Source organism: Aspergillus brunneoviolaceus (genome assembly GCF_003184695.1).
Source record: "Aspergillus brunneoviolaceus CBS 621.78 unplaced genomic scaffold BO95scaffold_71, whole genome shotgun sequence".
Classification (NCBI taxonomy): domain Eukaryota; kingdom Fungi; phylum Ascomycota; class Eurotiomycetes; order Eurotiales; family Aspergillaceae; genus Aspergillus; species Aspergillus brunneoviolaceus.
This window is the reverse complement of record NW_020290801.1, coordinates 173746-195161: the sequence shown is the minus strand read 5'-3', so window position 1 is coordinate 195161 and position 21416 is coordinate 173746. Positions and strand designations below refer to the sequence as shown.

General features: G+C 52.0%; 6 protein-coding genes and 2 non-coding genes across 8 annotated transcripts; 5 read left to right on the top strand and 3 right to left on the bottom strand.

The window, feature by feature from the left end:
* Nucleotides 1-1386: 1386 nt before the first annotated feature.
* On the top strand, nucleotides 1387-9243 carry BO95DRAFT_435322 (putative cell morphogenesis protein (PAG1); the record flags this gene model as incomplete). The annotated part of the gene is made up of 4 exons (XM_025585180.1): nucleotides 1387-2082; nucleotides 2135-2365; nucleotides 2429-5731; nucleotides 5782-9243. 4 exons carry the CDS (start codon nucleotides 1387-1389, stop codon nucleotides 9241-9243), a joined length of 7692 nt encoding a protein of 2563 aa, XP_025438534.1.
* Nucleotides 9244-9652: 409 nt separating this feature from the next.
* On the top strand, nucleotides 9653-11579 carry BO95DRAFT_446459 (putative 3-hydroxyisobutyrate dehydrogenase). Its single transcript, XM_025587390.1, has 3 exons — nucleotides 9653-10128; nucleotides 10197-10396; nucleotides 10564-11579. Exons 1-3 carry the CDS (start codon nucleotides 9960-9962, stop codon nucleotides 11296-11298), a joined length of 1104 nt encoding a protein of 367 aa, XP_025438533.1. The 5' UTR covers nucleotides 9653-9959; the 3' UTR covers nucleotides 11299-11579.
* Nucleotides 11580-11645: 66 nt separating this feature from the next.
* Nucleotides 11646-12839, bottom strand: BO95DRAFT_446458 (uncharacterized protein). Its single transcript, XM_025587389.1, has one exon. The coding sequence runs from the start codon at nucleotides 12539-12541 to the stop codon at nucleotides 11879-11881; it is 663 nt and encodes a 220-aa protein (XP_025438532.1). The 5' UTR covers nucleotides 12542-12839; the 3' UTR covers nucleotides 11646-11878.
* A 359-nt stretch (nucleotides 12840-13198) lies between these two features.
* BO95DRAFT_371951 (CENP-S family protein) lies at nucleotides 13199-13891 on the top strand (the record flags this gene model as incomplete). The annotated part of the gene is made up of 4 exons (XM_025582979.1): nucleotides 13199-13231; nucleotides 13327-13450; nucleotides 13600-13633; nucleotides 13774-13891. 4 exons carry the CDS (start codon nucleotides 13199-13201, stop codon nucleotides 13889-13891), a joined length of 309 nt encoding a protein of 102 aa, XP_025438531.1.
* Nucleotides 13892-14779: 888 nt separating this feature from the next.
* On the top strand, nucleotides 14780-16169 carry BO95DRAFT_456190 (uncharacterized protein; the record flags this gene model as incomplete). The annotated part of the gene is made up of 6 exons (XM_025588387.1): nucleotides 14780-14932; nucleotides 14992-15025; nucleotides 15082-15330; nucleotides 15421-15653; nucleotides 15788-15968; nucleotides 16042-16169. 6 exons carry the CDS (start codon nucleotides 14780-14782, stop codon nucleotides 16167-16169), a joined length of 978 nt encoding a protein of 325 aa, XP_025438530.1.
* A 439-nt stretch (nucleotides 16170-16608) lies between these two features.
* Nucleotides 16609-16682, top strand: BO95DRAFT_t260. Its single transcript has one exon. It is a non-coding gene; the product is annotated as a tRNA-Ile (tRNA).
* A 1303-nt stretch (nucleotides 16683-17985) lies between these two features.
* Nucleotides 17986-18059, bottom strand: BO95DRAFT_t259. Its single transcript has one exon. It is a non-coding gene; the product is annotated as a tRNA-Ile (tRNA).
* A 1000-nt stretch (nucleotides 18060-19059) lies between these two features.
* BO95DRAFT_505435 (asparaginase) lies at nucleotides 19060-20752 on the bottom strand (the record flags this gene model as incomplete). Its single annotated transcript, XM_025591159.1, has 3 exons — nucleotides 20275-20752; nucleotides 19310-20059; nucleotides 19060-19263 (listed from the first exon to the last, which is right to left on the bottom strand). The coding sequence occupies exons 1-3, from the start codon at nucleotides 20509-20511 to the stop codon at nucleotides 19060-19062; spliced, it is 1191 nt and encodes a 396-aa protein (XP_025438529.1). The 5' UTR covers nucleotides 20512-20752.
* Between the last annotated feature and the right edge of the window lie 664 nt (nucleotides 20753-21416).

Genomic DNA, 21416 nt, shown 5'->3' with positions numbered 1-21416 from the left:
ACACTGAACTGCATGCACATCGTGGTCGGGACAACATCTCCATATGGATGTCGCTGTAACAGCGCATCATTCTTCTAGAGGATTCCATCGCAGTATACAAGTTTAAAAGTAATATTTGTCCGCCATCTACCAATTCAGATGGCAGCATTAGTGAACCGCTAGCAAGTCAGTCTCGTGTCAGCAGTCGAAATCTCTCGTAAGACTGCTCGTCGTTGCCGGAGCCGGAGCCGGAGCCATGACAGCGACGGTTGGTAACCTATAGTGTGCACCGCTGAAGGGCTGTCTGGACCATGAAAGGTTTCAAACTGTTGGGTTTCTTCTATCGTCCATGTCCAGCCGATTTTCACTTGCGGTAATGCTATCATTCTCACGACCCTGGTCTGGTCCAGTGAAGATGATTCCAAGCTCGGTAGAGTCGCCACAAACATCATCTGAAGTTTGAGGCGATCACCTTTATCGGTGAGACTATGCATCCAGGTCCAGGCGGTCGCATTCGCCGCCCCCTTGATGTCCTCAACGTAGGTCGCCTTGCATTCGTGCGTGTTGTGTTTCACTTTCTCAGGTTGATCGCTTGGACGAGACTGGGATCTCCGGAAACTCAATAGCAGAGCAATTAATGTTTGTATGCACAGTTTTCAATGCGGATAATCAAGCTTATTTGACCATGATCCTCAATACCCGGTAACTACGTACCTCTTGCTTATTGTCCAGACGCTTGAGGCTCCCGTGAAGAACAGAGAACATACGAGGAAATTGGAACATGACAGGAAATTTAAACTCTCTCGGATGAGATACCTTATTTTAATCCTGTGATTTGATAGCTTGTATGGAGTAAGAGTAACTGAAAAGGTGGGCAAAGTATTGGCGACTCTTTGTTGGGAGAATAGAGAGAGAGAGAGATAGACAGAGATAGCAGTGACGTTCCCTCTCCTAAAGGTCCTCCGCACTGTTACCCATCTTCCCCGTGCTCCGAGCCTTTCGGTCGCGAACGAACCGGTCTTTCCAGCGACAAAGCTTCGGTGATTTCAAAACCTATGCATCAACAGTCGTTATCTCTTGTTCCAGCCGACAATCTCTGAGCAGCAGAGTAACAATGCACTGCTTGCTCAATCTTATGGGTTGTTCCGCTCTGACAGAGAAGAGCATTACTCAGAAATGAATTCAGCCTGACTTCAAACTACAACCACCAGTACAACAGTACGTGATCCTGCCTGATCAAAATGCTTTCTTGTGTCTGACAGCACTACCGCTCTGCATGCCAAATCTCATTCTATCGCTCCCTCCTATCCTATCACAGGCTCGAGATGATAGCTTGGTGCTAATCTGCTTCTTTTGCTAGTGGCCTCACATCCGTCGATTAAGGCTGGTCCGTTACAGTCAACGCCAATGCCCCTCATCCCTGACGATTCGAACCCTGTGTCGCACCATATCTTTTCAGCTCCACCAGAACGTCTCGTCACGAGAAGCACCCCAACTTCCACTGTTCACAGCCGCGAAACGTCTACGGTGAGGGGCCTTGATTCTGCTTCATTGTCCTCTTCGAGTCTACAGCCTCAGAACAACCGCCGCGGTGCCTCCCATTCGAAAAGTCCCGAGCCAATCGCTGGACGACCCGGTTTCGGATATGATGGTGGTCTCGAGAGGAGGCCGTCAAACTCCTATGGTCACCATCGTCAAACCTCCATCGTACACGGGATCCAGCACTCCCGCAACCCAAGTTTTGCTGCCTCAACAGCGTCCAGCAGTCCGCTGAGTTCCGAACTGATTGCATCCCTGGGTCGAAGTGGCGCGGTCGAGCCGGAAGGTACCGGGTCAAGCCGACCAGAACAGCCCAGTATGCATTCAACCTTTCAGTACCAGGGCAGCAACGGGGCAAGCATTCATACACAGGGAATACTGAGTACAATAGACGATCGAGATGGGGACGACGTCGCTAACGGCAGTCTGGCCATTGCGACTCATAAACGCATGAATTCCAATGGAAAGCCCAAACAGGAACGATCCCATAGCCGTTCACACTCAAGACCTCACCCTGATATAAAATCTACAGAGGAATATGCACTTCATCACCTTTTCAATGCTGTAAGTCAATCCACCTTCTCGTGAGTAAGACGGGCGTTAACCCGTGTTGAAGTTTATCGGACAAGCCGAACACAAGATCAACCAAGCTATCATGAAACTCGGTGAATCTGACGCGCCAGTCGAAGAGGTATGCGGGCCGGGTGCAGACGCAAGCTTCGACCAATTGATATCAGCTCTGGGTTACATTGCACGGCGAAATCCGAAGCCCCTGATTGACACCATCATGTACTGGAGGAAGGCGATAGGTGATGCGGCTATCGTGGCGAAACAGGTTGCTGGTCAGGTAAGTTTTAGGTATTTTACGACCCCCCTAGATCACCTCTTGCTAATTCCCTAACTATCTTAGCCCAAGCCACCTGCTGCTGATAATGGGATTCTCATCCGGCGCAACACTGAGCCACCTCAGATCATTACTGAGTCAGCTACCCCGTCCGACTCAAATTCCCCTCCCCGGACGCTGCTGTCTAGGCACGATGAAGTCATCATGGCAGAGAGGCGAGCGACAGTGTCGGTCTACCTGGTTTGCAGAATCCTGATTGAGATCTTCAATCAAAGTAGCCTTGCTTCAATTACTTTGGACATGGTGGATCGCCTGGAGGACATTGTCTTCGGTCAGTTGAAGGCCGTTGATCCTGATCAGATATCGGCGTCATCCCTTCGCATGGCCAATTGGAGAATCTACTCACAACTTCTCGGTATCATGAGCGAGACCAGCTTTGCGGGCGTTGCAAACAGATTTCTGCAAGAGCTGGATAAATATCAAAAGGACGAAACGCTACGCGGGCCTTCGAAAGAGGGCGATGCCAAGGCCGAGCTTCTGATCTTGGGAATGAGGCACGTTCGTATCAGAACACATCCTGAGATCTGGGGTAAATGCTGTGAATTCATGCTGTCCCTTGCGCGCTTATTTGCAAACGCTCACGGGCCGCGCGTCAAGCAGGCATACTGCTACATACTCGAAAAGCTACTACTTCCAGTAGCAGCAAGCACTACCTGCGACCTTACTCTCCCTAAATGGAAGGAGTTCGTTGACTTGGTTCAGTCTCGTCTATCGCAGATGCTGACCAAGCCACGTCATTGGGCTGCAGCATTCCCCCTCCACGTGCTCTTACTATGTGTTTCAACTAAAGAGAACTTTTCTTCGCAATGGCTTTCGGTGATACAGAGCCTCCCGTCGAGGCTGAAAGATCGTCCTACGCGGGGAACAGCTCTTCAGGCAATGTGCCGCCTGCTTTGGACGTTCTTCTTCCGTTACTCGGAGTCACCAACGGCCACTCTGCGCAAAGTCGAAGAAGTGGCCAGAATAGCCTTACCTCCAGGGAAAAGGACGTATCTGAGTACGGAGCCAGCAGTCTCGGATCCTCTGGTTCAGTTGGTACGGATGATTGGATTCAAGCACCCTGATGTGTGCTTCCGTAGTATAATCTTCCCTATGATCAACTCGGACCTCTTCCTTTCAGGTAAAGAGCTCAAAATTGAGCAGATGGAGCCTGAGAAAATGGTCATTGGCATCAGGACATTCCTTGCCATCATGACAGACCTAGAAAATTGCGATCAACTATGCCCCCCATTCCCCACGGGGTCGATTCCCAATCCCTTCACCGACATCTCTGCTCCAACTCATTTCCATCGTCCACATTTGCTTGCTGATCCTCGACCGCCCAATGCATCGGAGAATCGTGATAGCGCCTTGTCGCGACCTGTCAGCACGGCAAGACTTAGCGACAATGTCAGGGAATACTACCTTCGATTCTGTGATATTCTTGGCAAGATTACCATTCTATGTGACAACACATTTGGTGGCCAGGCGGCTCTGGATGAAAAGTTCGGAGGCACGACACCGAAGACTCCAATCTCGGAAGCTTTCAGCTTTGGTCGACGAGACGATCACCTTACCACCCTAGATCAAAAACAGGGTTTCTATGACCTACTTCATGTTGCTGTGCAGGCGCTACCTCGGTGCCTATCTGACCGCATTCCCTTCAATTCCTTGATCAATTTGCTCTGCACCGGAACAGCACACGTTCAGTCGAACATAGCCGTCTCGTCTGCTGAATCGCTGAAAGCCATCGCGCGTCAGTCCCACGCCCAGCAGGTCACGATCGGCTTTGCTAGGTTCATCTTCAACTTCGATGCGAGATACTCGACCATGTCCGATGAAGGCATGCTAGGGCCAGGTCATATCGAATCTACACTGAGGCTCTATGTCGAACTGCTGAGAATTTGGATCGAGGAGATAAAGCAGAAGTCAAAGGGTGCCGCTGCAGAATCAAACGACAAGACCGGGTCAGGAAGCCGAGCTCTACAGTTGGATCTCTCCAGCGTTCTGGCTCATGTTGAGGAGATTGAGTCCCATGGGCTATTTTTCCTTTGTTCTCAATCTCGGCGAGTTCGTGCCTTTGCCATTACAGTTCTTCGTCTCATCACGGAATTTGATAGCGCCCTTGGCAAAGAGAATACTCGAATCATACGGATCCTAGAAGCTGACTCACACCGAATCCTGGATGTCAATAGTGAATCATTGACTGTGGCTGAGCTGAGCAGGATCCAGAAAAGCAAGCGGAGAAGTGCTGCTCAACAAGTCGTGATAGATATGTGTAGCAGCGAGGTTTCTTATGACTCGACACTATGGTCAAAAGTGTTCCCAAACATCATCCGAATTAGCTTCGAGACCTGTCCTTTCGCAGTGACATTGGGACGTGAGATTGTGTGTGCCAGACTTGTCCTTATGCACAAAGCAATCACATACTATGCCGAAGGACCATCACATCAATACGGCCCGATGGAAGCTGCTCAAGCTCGTATACTGGGGCGGGGCAACCTGTCCGCCGAAATTGTGATTGAGCAATGGAAACTGTACCTGGTCATGGCATGCACCACTCTAAACAGTGTTGGTGCGCAGTCACAAAGCCAGTTGGCAAACGCTCAACATGCACGCAAAGGATCAAAGGGGTCACAGCAGTCTCAAGATAAGATCAGCTCGGCTCGGAGTCTTTTTGCGTTTGTAATCCCGTTGTTGTCGGCCGAGCGCCCTACCATACGAAATGCTATAGTGGTCGCCCTTGGATCTATCAACAAGAATCTTTACCGCACCCTTCTCGAATCGCTGCAGTACGCAGTCACAACTTGCAATGAAGAAGCCAAGATTCGAATTGGCACACATTATCGCTCCCCGAGCAGCCCGCGAAGAAATCGCAAGACGGATCGACTGCGGACGGAAGTCACATATGTGTACAAGCTAACGTCGCATTTTCTACAAGAATCGGATATTTACAGTGACGGCTGGATCGTCAACAACCTTGTCACCTATGCGAAAGATCTTCGGATATTCTTGAGTGATGCCGAAGTCCAGAATGACTGGGAATTCCAGCGCCTCAGGTTTCACTATTGTGGTCTCATGGAGCAACTCTTCGAAGGTATCAATCGAACCAGCGATCCCTCTCGGTGGATACCGTTTGAATCCAGAAAGTCCGCATTCTCTCTCATGGAAGATTGGTGCGGATATTCGCCCAATCAGTCCCAGATTTCGCAGAGAGAGGAGAACATGCGGAAATATGCTCCTTCGCAGAACAATGAATCTGGGGCTGCCATGGAAATTGAAAAGAGGAACCTGCGCGCAGCAGCTTTGAGTGCCATGGCATCCTTGTGTGTGAGTAACTCCTAGTTTTCTCTCTTGAGACGGCTGACTGACTTCTGCAGGCTGGGCCAATTAGCATCACAACGGAGAGTGGTTCGGTGCTGCAGTTCGATGTAGGCCGCATGCTATCTTGGATTGATATAATTTTCACGACTTCAATCAGCGACAAATGGCATGCCATCGGTAGACGTGCTCTCAAAAATCTGATTGTCCACAACAAGGAGCATAATTACTTGTTAGAGCGCTCCATCGAGATGTGCTATGTTGCGGAGAGACCCAAAGCGCTAGAAAGCTACTTTGAAGTCGTCACACAAGTACTTATTGAGCACACAGACTTCCCCCTCAATTTCTGGCGGATTCTAGGTGCTGTCCTTGTCACACTTGGAAATCAAAAGAGAGAGATCAGAATGAAGTCCGCCAAACTTCTTCGCATTTTGGAGGAACGGCAGCAGAAAAGCTCCAGACTGCAGGATTTCTACATCAGCATCTCTGACAAGACGACCGCCGTGTACAAACTCGCCCAATTTGAAACGTCCAAGCGACTTGCGATGCAACACTCTGACCTAGCTTTTCCCCTGTTCTCCGAGCTATCATTGCATTTCAAGAATCTGAGGCCAGACAGCCAACGGAACATGGTGGCTGCCATCCTTCCATGGGTCCAGACAATGGAACTCCAAGTTGATCCAAATGGCGGGCCGACAGCCAAGTCCTACATGCTTCTGGCCAACCTTTTTGAGATCACGATTCGTTGCAGTACCACACTTCCAAATGAAGTGCAAGCCCTTTGGCAAGCTTTGGCTACGGGACCGCATGGAGGAAACGTGCAATTGGTCCTGGACTTTATTATCAACCTCTGCTTGGAACGCAAAGAACAGAACTTTGTTGAGTACGCAAAACAAGTGGTTGTGTTCTTGTCAGGAACCCCTGCCGGCTCGAAGGTGATCGAGTTCTTCTTGATGCAGGTTGTTCCCAAGCATATGGTGCAAGAGAGGAAGGAGATTACACCAGCTCCGGCCGACATCAAGAGCCTGCCGTATGTTGCTGATCTCAATACGGTACTTCCACTAGGAAACAAACAGGCCGGGCTTTCTTTGGGTCAAGTATCCTTGGTATTGCTTGTTGATCTCATGGTTGCTGCCATCACTCCGGCACTGGAAGATGTAGTCAAGTTGCTCCACGTTGCTCTTATTCTATGGGATCATTACATTGTTACTGTCCAAGAAGAGGCTAGAGAAATGTTGGTTCACTTGATCCATGAGCTGGTCGCTGCCAAGACAGAAGACGATGCCCCTGCTGGCACTAGGGAATCTATCGAGGACTTTGTGGAGATGATCCGCAAGAGTGACCCCAAGGTTGTCTGGGAATATGAGGACAACAGTGACAAAGACGATGCTGATGACGGCCGCCGTGTTCCCACGTCAATGTCTGATGTTACCCATAAAGTCGTCGGCTTTTTCAACCTTGCATATGAGGGCATCAATGATCTTTGGGCCAAAGAAGCTCTGAATTGGGCGACATCGTGCCCTGTCCGACATCTAGCCTGTCGATCTTTCCAGGTATTCCGTTGCATATCCATGTCACTCGACTCCAGGATGCTAGCCGACATGCTCGCTCGCCTGTCTAATACAATTGCAGATGAGGAGTCGGATTATCGGACATTCTCAATGGAAATTCTGACAACACTGAAGATCATTATCGGGTCCTTGGCTCCTGCGGATCTTTTGCGCTATCCACAGCTGTTCTGGACGACGTGTGCTTGTTTGAACACGATCCACGAAACAGAATTCGTTGAAAGCATCGGTATGCTAGAGAAGTTCTTGGATCGTCTGAATATGGGCGATCCCATCGTAGTTGCAGAGCTCATCAAAGGCCAGCCCCCCAAGTGGGAGGGCGGTTTCGGTGGTCTCCAGGATCTGGTTTATAAAGGATTGAAGTCAAGCGAGTCTCTGAACCTCACGTTAGACGTTCTACATCGTCTGAGCGGCCTTCCAAACAACGATCTCATCGGAGATAGCGACAGGCTCCTTCTCACAGTACTGGCGAATCTGCCCCACTTTCTCCATCAGTTCGACTCGAATATTGACAACCCCAAGACGTTGGCACGGGCTACTTTGCTTGCGCGCGTTGCTGAGAGCGAAGGTTGTCCACGTATTGCAGCCTCTCTGCTTGGGTTTGCGAACGGACAGTATAAGGCGGAGAACGATTTCTTGAGCCACATCATCACCGAGCTGCGCTCCTACTATTTCCCTCGACTGGATGTTCCGAGCTTAATCTTTCTCATGGGACTACTGACAAATACCACTAAATGGTTCCGCGTCAAGGTCATGAAGATACTCTGTGTCCTGATACCGGAGATTGATATGCGACGAGAGGAAGTGACAAGCCATGGCCCTGACCTTATCTCACCATTACTGCGGCTGCTGCAGACTGACCTGTGTCCTCAGGCTCTGCAAGTCATGGACCACATTATGACAGTATCGGCCAACCCAATGGAACGCCATCACCTTCGAATGAGCATGGCCTCGGCTTCATCGTCACGGGCCGTTCGAAAAGAATACGAACGTATTCAAAGTCTTTATGGAATACCCGAACCGACCGGATGGTCAATTCCGATGCCTGCCTCTCAGTCCAATATCACTCGTCAGAATGTTCATGCGGTGTTCTACACTTGTGCAGAAGTGGACCGCATGGAGGTGCAAGAAACCGTCAAGCCTGAGGTCGAATTTCATGCAGACGAATACAGTGACTCGTTCTTCCCTATGCGAGCAGATACTATGAAATCAATCGACACGCAGACGGACGGCAACATGGGAGATATCGTGCAGAAATTAGACAGCCTGGACGACTTTTTCGAAGAGGCGGACCCACTTCACCCGGTCTTAGACACCATCTCAGACCCCGCACTACGTAGCTTTGCTGGTGCATATGCTGATACGAGTGCCAGTCTCTACGATCAGCAAACGGCGCCGATTCTGCGCAAATCTCTTGCCCGGACTGCCTCGGTATCCTCTTTTCACAATGGACTTGCGGAGTCCCGGCCGCCAAATTCACGGTTCGATAGCGCTGGGGTACATCCTTCTGGTACATTCACACCCCCCGCGCCTAGCCAGCTTGCACGTCCAGTGTCTCACACTCGGTCCGTGACGTCTCCGGCCAATCATTTGCCCTCGCCATCCTCGTCCAGTGTACAGCAAGCCACGCCTGTCATTGGCTTTGGCGAGTCTGCGTTTCTTTCGGACGATGAGATGGAAGACACGTTCGCTGATAGCAAGCCATCTATACCACATCCCATCAACCAGGTGCGAAGCGCTACTGAAGGGTCATCGTCGCTTGAGTCGATGATTCGCAGCGGCATGAGACGGCTCACTGGTGGCACGGCCCCGAGTCGAGACAAAGAGCGTCAGCGGGATATAATCCGCGCACAACAACGGACACAGGCAATTAGCTCACCACGCGTGCCTAAAGTCCCCTCTGAATATCTGAATGGCCCAACTAGCAATCCAGCATCCCCGGGACAGCAATGAGATGGCCCCTGCACCTCAGAGTTCTTTGGTGGACGCTCTATCCTGCGCAGCTTGGCACTCAATTGAACGGTCATTGGCATCATTTAACGGCGTCTCAACACATTTTTTTTCAATTCTCTTCTGGCGTTCAACATACCCATTGTCAATTGCCGTGGTGTCGTACGAGCGGTTTACATATTAACCTTCGATGCACTGCATCCTCGTTCAGCCTCTGTACATTATTTAATTTAGACATGAAACATAACGAGCATCGGGTTCACCCTAGTGCGTAGTTGTATTAGCTGTTTTATATTCTGTATACTGTGACACGTGAGTTGTAATGACGCTCCGCAGCCTTACCGAATTGGGCTTTCCCCGCACGGGATCGGGGTAGAGATCGACATCCCCATATTCCATCAGTTCGCCAACACCTTAATCACTCGATGTGTCTACCACTTTGTTGGCTGAATGGCAAGAATCGGTTATCTACGGGATAACTACCTGACTGCAACTCGCTGCTCTACGTGGTCCTCGGGCCCAGTAGCGCTGACCCAACACATTGATGAACTACAACTTGCTACTTTTACAACTCCAACGTACGATAGCTACCACTTTTGCAGAGCGCCGGATCAAACTGCTTGACTCTGAAGCAAGGAGCCATTGGCATCAGCGCATGAATCGCACCTCGTTCGATAGGCTGTTTCTTCCCAGGTTCTAGCACTTATTCACACTCAACAATGGCTCGTCCCGGTGCTCTATCCCCGCTCCTGCGGGGGACCCGCATGTCAAGAGTAGCCCCTTCAGCGAGCCATCCTCTTCGAAAGCCCCCCACCAGATCGAGAAGACTGTTCTCATCCTCTACACAGAAATATGCCACGTGGGGATTCATAGGACTCGGACAAATGGGTACGTACGGCGCCAACCCTCTCGAGCATGCGTGTTGCAGGTGGCTGACAGTGCGATTCTCTGTCTAGGATATAACATGGCTAAGAACATACAGTCTAAGATCCCCGCCACCGACACGCTGATGATTCGCGATGTCAATCAAGATACTACCGTGCGGTTTGTGGAGGAGGCTCGTCAGGCAGCCAAGCGAGCTGCCGCTGCGGGCACTGGCACTGGCATGGCCAATGTTGTCGTGGCGGAGAGCGCGAGAGATATGGCAGAACAAGCTGTAAGTAGGTCGAGCTCTATCTAGCGTTCGGAACAGGGGTCTATGTGAAATCTGGGTCTGGAAAGATTTCATCGCGGTGTATTGTCTGCAGTCTTTGTATTCATCAATACTTGACAAGCCCAATGTGGGGCCCCTGGCATCATCTTCTAACAACGCATCCGTTCTAGACGGTCGTTATTACCAGCCTTCCAGAGCCACAGCATGTCAAAGACGTCTTTTATTCTATTCTCCGGCACGGTGAACTCCCACCCCTGGAGCAGGAGCGTCTATTCATCGACACGTCAACCATCGATCCTAGCTCATCCAAAGAGATTGCCAACGCGATCCACACCACCGGGCAGGGTCGTTTTGTGGACGCACCTGTGTCGGGGGGTGTCGTCGGGGCCCGCAACGGTACGCTCAGCTTCATGTTCGGTGCCACGTCCCAGACCGGTCAACTCATCGACCGAGTGAGGTCGGTTCTGTCCCTTATGGGTAAGAATGCGTGGCACATGGGCGCCCCCGGTGCCGGGGTCTCGGGGAAACTCGTCAACAACTACATCCTGGCGATCAACAACATCGCCACCGCCGAAGCGATGAATCTGGGCCTGCGCTGGGGCCTGGATCCCAAGACTCTTGCTGATATGGTCAGTACGTCCACCGGTCGGTGCTGGCCGATGGAGGTCAACAACCCTGTGCCTGGCGTTGTGGAGACGGCGCCAGCCTCCCGTGACTATGCCGGTGGCTTTGGCGTCAGCTTGATGAAGAAAGACTTACGGTTGGCGATCACGGCTGCAGAGGAGTCGGGCTCGCCTCTCCCCCTGGCTGATGTGGCTCGCACTGTGTACAATGCTGTGGAGGAAGAGCACCGCGGTAAGGATTTCTCGGTGGTGTACAAGTGGCTTCAGGATAAGTCGCAGTAACAGGGGGGGTTAGATTCTGAGTGGACGTTCGCTCTTAGGGAATCGAATGTCGCAGAGCTCGTGAGGAAGACAAGGCTTCTGTTACGTTCTGAAGTTGCCCTTTCAATACTTGTTATTGCCATCTATGCACTGAAGAGGAGCCCAGGACTATAGATCTCCAATTCCAGACAGGGAAGACCTAGGAGCACTTTGGATTGAAGACGTACTAGGCATCCCAAGCAAGAGATGAGTTCTGTTCGGATTCTGTATTCAAATCCACAAACCAGTGGACATGTGCGGCGAACTCATGTAGGACTTAGTAGACACGAACAACGGCACAGCTGCAGCGCCATATTCAGCACGCTTTCCCAAAGAGCAACATGAATCATCATTTTGTCTATACCAATTATGTAGAGATATTAAAAGTAATAGTCGTCCCGACCAACGAGACACAGACACACAGACAGACACACACACAGACATATATATACGTACTCCGCTCACAGAAAGGAGAGCTTCACAACACCATCTTGCACCAATGCATCCATCTAACCTCACAGAGCCCGTCCTGCAACCAAATTTGTGATCACCTCCCCTCCACTTACTCCTCCTTTTTGACCCCCTCAACCTCATCCTCACTCCAATCCAACAACTCCATAATCTCCTCCTCCGACAACTTCTGCGTCTGCTTCTCCGCCTCCTTTTCCAAGCTCTTCTGATACTTCTTCTGCCTCTTGCGAGCATTCTTCCCCCACTCGGGCACCCCACTCGCCGTCGCGAAATCCTCTTGCGTGACGGTGGAAGTCGCCGCAGTGGTGGTGCCGGTAGCGGTAGCAGCGCCGGTGGTAGTGGCGGCGGTATCCTCCTCGTCCTCAATCTCATCGTCCGTGTTCTCCACCTCCCCGAGCACTCTTCCCCCGCCACTACCGCCACGGAGCGCATTGGCCGACATGCGCGCCTTCTTCTTCTCGCCCTTGCCGCCGCCGGCGGCCGCTTCCTGGGCGCGTTTCTTCTCCATGTGCTTCTTGCGGTCCTTCTCGTGCATCTTCTTGAACCAGGCTTCGATGTAGGGCCGGATGATCAGGTAGCCGACCACGGAGAGGATGACCTTGGTCCAGCGGCCCGTGGAGACGTTGGCGAAGGAGCCGTGCAGGTTCGTGATGAAGCGGGTCACGACCGTCTCGGCGACGGAGTAGAGCTGCGTGAAGAAGTCGGTGAGGGCGTCGAGCGCGACGGCGCCCGGGTTGGGGGGTGGGGTGGACATGCTGTTTTGGTGGATTGAGGACTGCTGGACTCTCGAACGATTGTTCTTCAATGCGGGCTGCTCAACTGGAGGTTCAACCGGGGAAGAGCAGGGCGGGTTTGGCCGGATGTACGGACGGAGTACGGAGTAGTGGGGGATGTGAATTGGAAGGGCTTGTCTGCGGTAAGACAGCAAAGGGCCCAGCAACTCGGATACTGCGACTGTTTGCACCACAGAGCTCTGTGCTTTGTTTTTTTTTTTTTTCTCGCAAAAGCCAGAGAAAAATTGTACCTGGGTGAAAGAGCCACCTGTGTACTACTCCGGAGTAGGTCAAGTAGCTTAGTTTCGCCGCAATAAATCGCTCATGATTCGGAGTTGAAATGCCGAAAGTGGAAATGTTTTTGCTTTGAGTTTAGCGTCATTCTCGGCGGGTCGTCCAGCGGATTAACTCTCGTTCCGGTGGGTTGAGCTTCGGCCAATCACGGTTTAATCTGCATACTCAACGCGTCCCCGACACGAACTGGCCGCGGGAAGTCGTCGCGCATCGGCAAGCTACAGTTCAGTTGGGTACCATCTTGATACTCGTTCGAATTGCGTCTGGTGCTTTTGGTCAAGCAGAATTGGCAATTCGCGTTGTTTGTATTCAAGTCTCCCGTCTTGAAAGCTGGAATAGCTGCGATGGATCAAACCGAGGAAGCTGGACTCGAAGAGGTATGTATCCCATTATCAGGGTGGTGCGGTGCTTGCCCCCCCTGCGTATACGGCTTGGGCAGTTGTGCTGATTGTTGTCTTCGAACTCAATACAGCGTTTGAAATCTGCTCTTTGGCTGGCGATTGGGAGGATCGTGGACGAAGAGACTATCAAGCTCGGGATCAACGCCACGCCTCAGTTCATCGGGGCATTGACAGAGTTGGTCTGGGCTCAGATAGGTTGGTGTTTCTGTCCCTCTCCTCTGCCTACCATCGAGCCAGCATGCTGGATGGACTCTATCAGCAGCGTTCTTTCGAATGCCTCTCGTTGGATGCTTCCTTCTCTCGTACCAGACTTGCGCCCGAATGCTGACCCGAATCCCCAATAGAAACCGTTAGCCAGGACTTGGAATCATTTTCCAAGTAAGTGATACCCTTGAGTGATTCTTCTGCCTGGGGAATTTCCTCTCATGACCAAAAGCTGGCTGCCTTCTTGTGGTTCTGTCTGACGCCCAGAGACGTTGATATTACGATATGCTGACATGCTCGGCTTTCCGTTTTAGGCATGCCGGCCGCTCAACGGTTAATGTCACCGATGTCATGCTCCTAGCACGCCGCAACGAGGGCTTAGAGTCCATTCTCCGCGCGTTCGTTGAGCAGATGCGCGATCGAGAAGCCTGATTCAAAGGGGACCCACTGACTGGTGCTCCCTTCGGCGGGGATTACTTCAGTCCAAAGTTGATGTGCAGATCTACCCAACTGCCTCCATATCATTGGTGGCTGGGCTCATCTGCCATTCAGAGCCAACTTTTAGAGTATGTAAGGCGAACCCATCCACTTACGTCTCATGACAAGTCCCCGTAATCGAGGGGGTGGCTAATCTTTTGGCAGGAATGGTGGCGGGCCGTGTTCCCAAATGACAGCTGCGGAGATCAAATTGACGTGAATCTAGAAGTTCTAATTCGCCGCGATTCATGACGCCACTGCTCGAGCATCCTGACAACGCAAACAGGCAGGCGATATCTCCGGGCGCCATCAACCTCGACGGTCTAATCACGGCGCCAATTCCAGAGAATTCTGAACCTATCGCTGAACCACCCGCTATCCTCTGACGTCGGACGAGGGCCAGCAAATCATGCTCGCGCTATTCCTGGACTGATCCAAAGAGAAATGAGAACACCTCCGGGAGCCACCCGTGAGGCTCGCTTCAACGCAGGGTCAATGCAACATCAGATACCTTATGTTGTAATGATTGTCAGATGAACAGCCTCTCGTCCGACCAATTGAACATCATGTAGGCAAAGTACTGTACATACACTTCAACCAATCAATGAAATTTGAAAACATATCCTGCTCGCGAGGGAGACCTCATATCGACTTAACGTCATTGCCACGTCTGCAATTCGCCGCGACATCTTATATAGCACTCTCTTCATGAAAATGGCTGTATCCACTTTTCATTGACAGCAAACCTTGACCGTATTCGCCATTGCGTTGCTTGACGAGTGTGTATAACACAATACCAATTTATATCGTATGACGAATCTAACTCGACGAAAGCAAAATAAAATGCTGAACAACACTGCGACTGACTCGGTCAAAGCTCTGCGGACAACTCTGACGGGCACTGCACCCATCATGAAGGCCGTGCGCTTCCACGGACGGGGCGACATCAGGGTCGATGAGATCGAAGAACCGACATGCGGGAAGGGACAGGTCAAGGTAATTTTTCCCTCCATGTAGACGCGTATTCTCCACTGAAGGCCACGCCCGTAACATAGATGCGACCTGCCTTCGTCGGAATCTGTGGCAGTGGCAAGCGATCTCCCGTCACCACTCAAGGATCTCTACGTCCGTACTAACCCTCCTAGACTTACACGAATACCTGGGCGGTCCAGTCCTGGTACCCCAGGAACCGCACAAGATCACCGGGGCCACGCACCCCGTAACCCTGGGCCACGAATTTGGCGGGATCATTGAAGAGGTCGGCGAGGGCGTGACCCACGTCTCGCCGGGCCAGCGAGCCGTCGTACGGCCCACCATCTTCGACAAAGAGTGCACGTCCTGCAAGCTGGGCTACGAATACTGCTGCGAGAACATCGGCTTCATCGGGCTATCAGGTACGCCCGCATCCTAACACCTTTCTTGGCCTCAAGCAAGAGACAGGGACGAGCAACAATCCGGCTGACCACCCAACCATCTGCATACAGGGTACGGCGGCGGTCTAGCCAAGTACATCGTCGCACCAGCCGACCACTTCTACCCGCTACCGGACACCATCTCCCTGGAGGCGGCGGCGCTGATCGAGCCCCTGGCGGTGGCCTGGCACGCGGTGAACATCTCCCCCTTCAAGCCCGGCGACAGCGTCCTGGTCCTCGGCGGCGGGCCCGTGGGGATCGGGATCGTGCAGGTCCTGAAGATGCAGGGGGCGCAGAACATCCTGGTCGCCGAGATGATGGCGAACCGCCAGCGACTGGCGCGGGACTACGGCGCCGCGCACATCATAAACCCGCGCGCGGAAGGGCCCGGCGGTAACACGGCGGCGCGGATGTCATCTTCGATACCGCGGGCGTGGAGGCGGCGCTCGACGAGGCGATCGGCGCCTGTCGCACCCACGGCACGATTGTCAATATCGCGGTCTGGGAGAAGCGGCCCGCCTTGAGGGTGAATGACCTCATGTATAGCGAGTTGAAGTATACGGGGTCGGCGCTGTATGATGAGAGCGCGTTTGTGGGTGTGATTCAGGCGCTGAATCATGGTATGTTTCATGCCCTATCTTTGGGGTGATTGTGGATGGTTTGGTCGACGGGAGGCTCTAACATGGGTGATAGGCCAGTTGGCTCCGGAGAAAATGGTCACCGCGAAGATCGGGTTGGATGATGTGGTGGTGAAGGGGTTTGAGGAGCTGGTGAATCATCGAGATGCGCACTGCAAGATTCTGGTCGATGTGCAGGCGTAGAGTTTGAGGGGGTTGCTGTTGACTGACGTACTAACGACGATGCGAGTTTCTTATTGCCACGGTGTATGATATTGTTGAATATGCGCCATTGCCATTGCCATTGCATGATACTGCAGTACCCACAGCATTGAGTAAATGTCGCTGCTACCACTGTCACTCACTACTGTAATAAGAGTATCCCAGTCCAGAAATCGCACCCCCTAACACAGCCCAGCGCACACATCCACTAACCCACAACCACCCCAACTCCCCCAAGGATACATTCCATAGGTCCCACATCACCCGTATACTCAGTAAAAAATGACACCCCACAATTCGCCACCCACCAGAACCCCGCATACTGTGTGACAGCAACCTGAAGTCATATTTACGATGCGATTGAACCAGGCATTTTATCTTTTGATCATAACGCCATTCCAAGTGGCAAAAACAACAACTGGGTCCCATAGCTCAGTTGGTTAGAGCGTAACGCTAATAACGTTAAAGTCGAGGGTTCGAGCCCCTCTGGGACCATCTTTTTGCCCCTGTGCATTCTCTTTTGCAGGTCTACACAGTGTTGGAGTGATCTGCTCCATGTCGCCGACTTAATCCCATGAATAGGGACGGAAGGAAAGAGGTGCTGATTCTCGGTTTCGTGGTATGTGCAGTACACACCCAGGGACAGGCACATCAAACCGAACTACCATGTGCAGAAGGCGCCAGAGTCTAAGTCAGACCCATAGTCCGCGAATTCGATATCCATATCCAAGCACTACCATGTCGCAGCGGCCAGACGATCAATGCGAGTGGCTCAATGCGCCGCCCGCCCTCTAGGTACCTCCATGTAGAGCGTTTGTGAATTGGCCGATCGGACTGTTCAGTAGCGTTCCACCCCCCCCCCCCCCCTGGAGGAAGTCACTGCTAAGGACTCTCCTCACAGACGATCTTATCATGCTCGAGTTGCTTCACGGGTCTGCTCCCGTTGATTGCACCGAGTGGAGAAAGACTCCTCAAGATGCATCCACGCCATCCACGTCTGCAGCTGCTGCGGGCGGCGGCGCAATGCTACACAAATCGGGTCGCCTCATCCCGAACGTCTCAAGGACAGGAACCTTTGCATCTGGCAGAGGAGCACAGCATTCATGAGTCTGAAGAGGTGGATGCTGCAAAAAGCTCGGTTAGTTAGATTCGTATGTGGCTGGATGGGGTGACCATGCCCGGGTTCAGATGGTGGATCGAAGCTCGATGTACAGTTTGGCGTAGCTTTCGACCCCTTCCCCCTTTCTCAAAGTGGAATGCCTGCGAGGTCTGATGTTGATGTAGGCTCAGGATCAGATGAGATGATATGCACTTGCAGGCGTGCAAGTACGACCTGCCTTGGGAGTCTCAACCAGGCTGGTGGACTATACTTCCAGGTGCACGGTCGACCGTGTCGATAGTCAAGAGTCAATAGTCAACATCTAATCCCAAGTACAGCCAACAGACAAAGGCACCACCCAATCTACTGGACGAAGATTGCCTAGTTCCAACGACGAACGCCGCGATCATTCCCCGAGGGTATGGCGGATAACTTTGTCGCATTTCATGAAGTCAATTCGAGGTACCCATCCCCTATCTATACACTTGCCTAGCGAGTCAATCAACAACCAACCTGCATGAAGACAAATGTGAATAGTCTGAGCTACAACATCCCCTTCCTTGAACCTGCCCAGACCAGACCAGACCACCCCCATATCCATACCCTAAGCCCACCACCATACTTCCTTAAAAAAGCCTCAAGCAATCAAAGCCAGCGTTCACCTACCGGATGAAGCCCACAAAAAAACAAAAAGAAAGCTGGTCCCAGAGGGGCTCGAACCCTCGACTTTAACGTTATTAGCGTTACGCTCTAACCAACTGAGCTATGGGACCAGTTGCTGTTGGTGCTCGCTCGATGGTGTGTTAGAGGTGGTTAGGCATAAGATTAAAGGGATTTGTGTATACCGGGGATGGGGTTTGATAATAAAGCAATTTTACTAAGCAATGCTAACTCACCCCTTTGTGAGAATATATATCTAACAAATTGGATCGGGAGTCATGGGGTTGAGATACAGTGGCCGTATATTTACCATGCTCGGGTGGCTCTGCAGTAGATAGGATATGTCTCCGGGTTGGGCCTGGGGGGGTAGCAGTACATAGTAGTAAGTACTATTGGAATGTTTTGCTGCAAATCCCATCATCTGCTTGTCTTAGCTTGACAATGGGAATTTCGCTATTTACGGTCGCTGCGAACGTGATAATGCTTGCTTGGCCTGAATTGCTCCAGGCGCTGCTACTGATGGCTATTATAGCCCATCTTATGGGCAGGATATACAGAGCCTCTATTTACCAATTGAGTGGTAGAAACCTCGGTGTTTTTGGATATCTCAGCCTATAGAATCTGTATTGCTTAGGTGTATTGTATCAATTCATCTGTTAGAACAATTGGCAGAGCTTCTATGCTACTTATTACAACCACCTTCGAAGCAACAATCTCGTCAGAGCTGCTATACACTCAATCGCTGTCTTCTATCATTGCTAGGTGAAGGGTTGTGAGCGTCTCCTCATTACTCAACTCACTGAGGCTTGGTGCCCTAGGAAACAACAAGAAGGACCAAAGCAAAGCAGCACCGAGTGTCCGGCCCTGTGCACAGGCATCATCCGCAGTATAGAGACTAGAACCCTACTTCGAGCACAAGGTGGGGGGAGGCACATGCACCAGCACGTCTCAATCTCAAATGTATACCCTATACTTACTTCCACCTAACCTTTGATTTTGGGGATTTGAACTCTTTTCACGGCCTCCGGGTCTGATGCTGTTGGGGCATCGAAGAGCAAGCCATTCTGGCGAAGCATCTCATATTGTCTTGGGGAGGGATAAACCCCCAAGAATCTAGAGTGCTTTCTGTACTTTGAAATCGAACTTCACAGACCCCGTCGTTACACCAGCAGTGTTGACGAGCTTTGGATGATGAAATCTCGCCAGCCGGTGCCAGATCTCCGGCGTCCCGATGCCAAGTTGCTGCAGTATCTCCATGACCGCCGCGTAAAGCATGCCAATGTTGCCATTTTTCGATTTCGACCGCGATGCCAATCGCTCCATCCCGTCCAGGCATCTGGGCGCCGCATTCAGAGGCTCGGACGGCAACCCCGTAGCAGCCGTCCGCCCCCAGCTTACCGACAACCGCGCCCCCGTAGGCATGCATGAGGGTGGTGCAGAAGCGCCCCTGTCCAGCGACCAGCTCCGGGTGCAGGTGTCGCGTCCTGGCGGTGGTTGAACCCGAGTCCAGACTCCTCTGGACTTCATCGGCCGATTCGGCGAGGCGACCAAACACCGTCGCGAGATACTGCAGCGGAAGAGCGGGTACTAGGAGATTACACCCGTCAATACACCAGACGACATCCCTGGGGTCGAGGCCGGACAGGTCGGCGATCGCGTGGCGGACCTGGCCTTGCAACGGATGCTCCAGGCGATGATAGTCCTCGATCCGGGTCCCCAGCGCCCGTGCCCCGGCGATCATGCCCGCATGCTTGCCGGAGCAGTTGTTGTGGATGGCGGTAGGGGTGATCCCTGCCCGGGCCCAGTTCGCATTCACGGTCTCGGACAGGGAGGCATGGCCTCCACAGCGCAGGTCCGCCTCGCCGGCCCGCGCTTTGGCGAGCATGTTCGCGGCCCGGGCCACATGTTTGTCCTCGCTGCTGTGCAACGCGCATATCAACGCGATGTCGCCAGTGTCCAGGTTGAAGATCTCATGCGCCCCGGTTTCCAGCACCGCGAGCACTTGGACCGGCTTTGCGGTCGATCTTGCCAGCGTGATCCGCATGGGATTGCCGACCGAATAGAGTAATTTGCCCGTACGGTCCACGACGGCGGCATAGACGTGATGCCGATTCTCCACGACCCCGCCCCCGTTCGGAAAAGATACAATCGCTCGAACACCATATCATGGTTTCCCGATCCTCGCTTGGTGATGTCGTTGCCTCTACTTCTGCTGGAGAGGTGAGTTGAACGCTTCTCGCACTCGATCGGTCAATACGGCGTAGACTCACTTGACTTTTGTCTTTTGGACCGGAATAGGATATTCGGGTTTCACACACACACACACACACACAGGACTGCCGGTTTCCGTCGCAGATGGAGGTTAGCGGTCAGACTGTAAATCAAAAGGATGCATGCTGTTGTTCTAGGGTTGTCGGTTCCTGGCCCAGATGATAGCTTCTCCGAGCTCGGTCCGAGTGTCTCATACCCATTCGGGAATCCAAATCCGCCTGCCCAGTGCCCGTGGGTCACTCGGCTCAGCTTTTCCTTTTTTTTTTCTTTTTTCTTTGTCAAGATGGGAATCATGGATCGCACCGGATTTCCAAAACTGGCGAACTCTTGCGTCTCTGGCAGATTCTTCCGGTCGTTGAGGAATTGGGTTCCAGAGCTACCTGGTTATTACTCAAGTTAACCATCGATGGAGCCAGATGAACTAATATATCTGACCTTTTTTACTTCTCATCTGATCGGACTGGTTAACGTAGAGAATCGAGGGTTTAGTGAGGGCTTTTTGAGATTGGCTAGATATATTAGGAAACAACTGATGCAGGAAAGACTATTCTGAGGTCTGCAACTATAGGCGGGGGGGGGGGTGGTTTATCAATAGCCTACAATCGTGCAGGGCGGAACTTACAGGCAGCACGGCTATCTATACGTTAGGCCTAGGGCAGAAAGGAAAAGTAGTACAATACGTACCTTTATTTCCGCGGGAATTCTGCTCGGCAGTGCTGCTGCTGCTGCTGATAGTATTGACACAGTATAGGTTTTGTCCGGTCGCTTGGAGGGCCTTTTGTTGGCGTATACCTTAGTAGCTGTATGTAGGTTTGGTTTGGTTTTTAGGGCTTGTCTTGTGCGGTAAATTGTTCACCGGGGAAAACCATCGTACGGTACCGGACTTACAAGTTCGCTGGTCTGGGTACTGTATGCACAGCACTGTAAGCTGGTTGGTATCTGGTACCCTGGTGTCACGGTGTAAGGTGGATTGCATTATACGTAGTTCAGTTCTATGTCCCCCAAAACCTCGGATGGGCTATACTTCATCTACGCGAAATAGGCTACTGCCGAATTGAGTTTGGTGGGTGACGTCTGACCGTGGTCGTTCCTATAGATCGGGTGTGGTCGTCTAGAAGCGGCGCCATGGAGTATCCGGGAGTGTTGCTGCTCATGGCTCTGTGTCTTGTCTACATTATTCCCAAGTAGCTATGGCAGTG

Excerpts from the sequence above, each read along its gene's own strand:
- BO95DRAFT_446459 (XM_025587390.1), top strand. The coding sequence starts at position 9,960 with ATGGCTCGTCCCGGTGCTCTATCCCCGCTCCTGCGGGGGACCCGCATG. Across the intron at positions 10,129-10,196 it reads CATAGGACTCGGACAAATGG|GATATAACATGGCTAAGAAC; the intron begins GTACGTACGGCG and ends TTCTCTGTCTAG. Across the intron at positions 10,397-10,563 it reads GAGATATGGCAGAACAAGCT|ACGGTCGTTATTACCAGCCT; the intron begins GTAAGTAGGTCG and ends CATCCGTTCTAG.
- BO95DRAFT_446458 (XM_025587389.1), bottom strand. The coding sequence starts at position 12,541 with ATGTCCACCCCACCCCCCAACCCGGGCGCCGTCGCGCTCGACGCCCTC.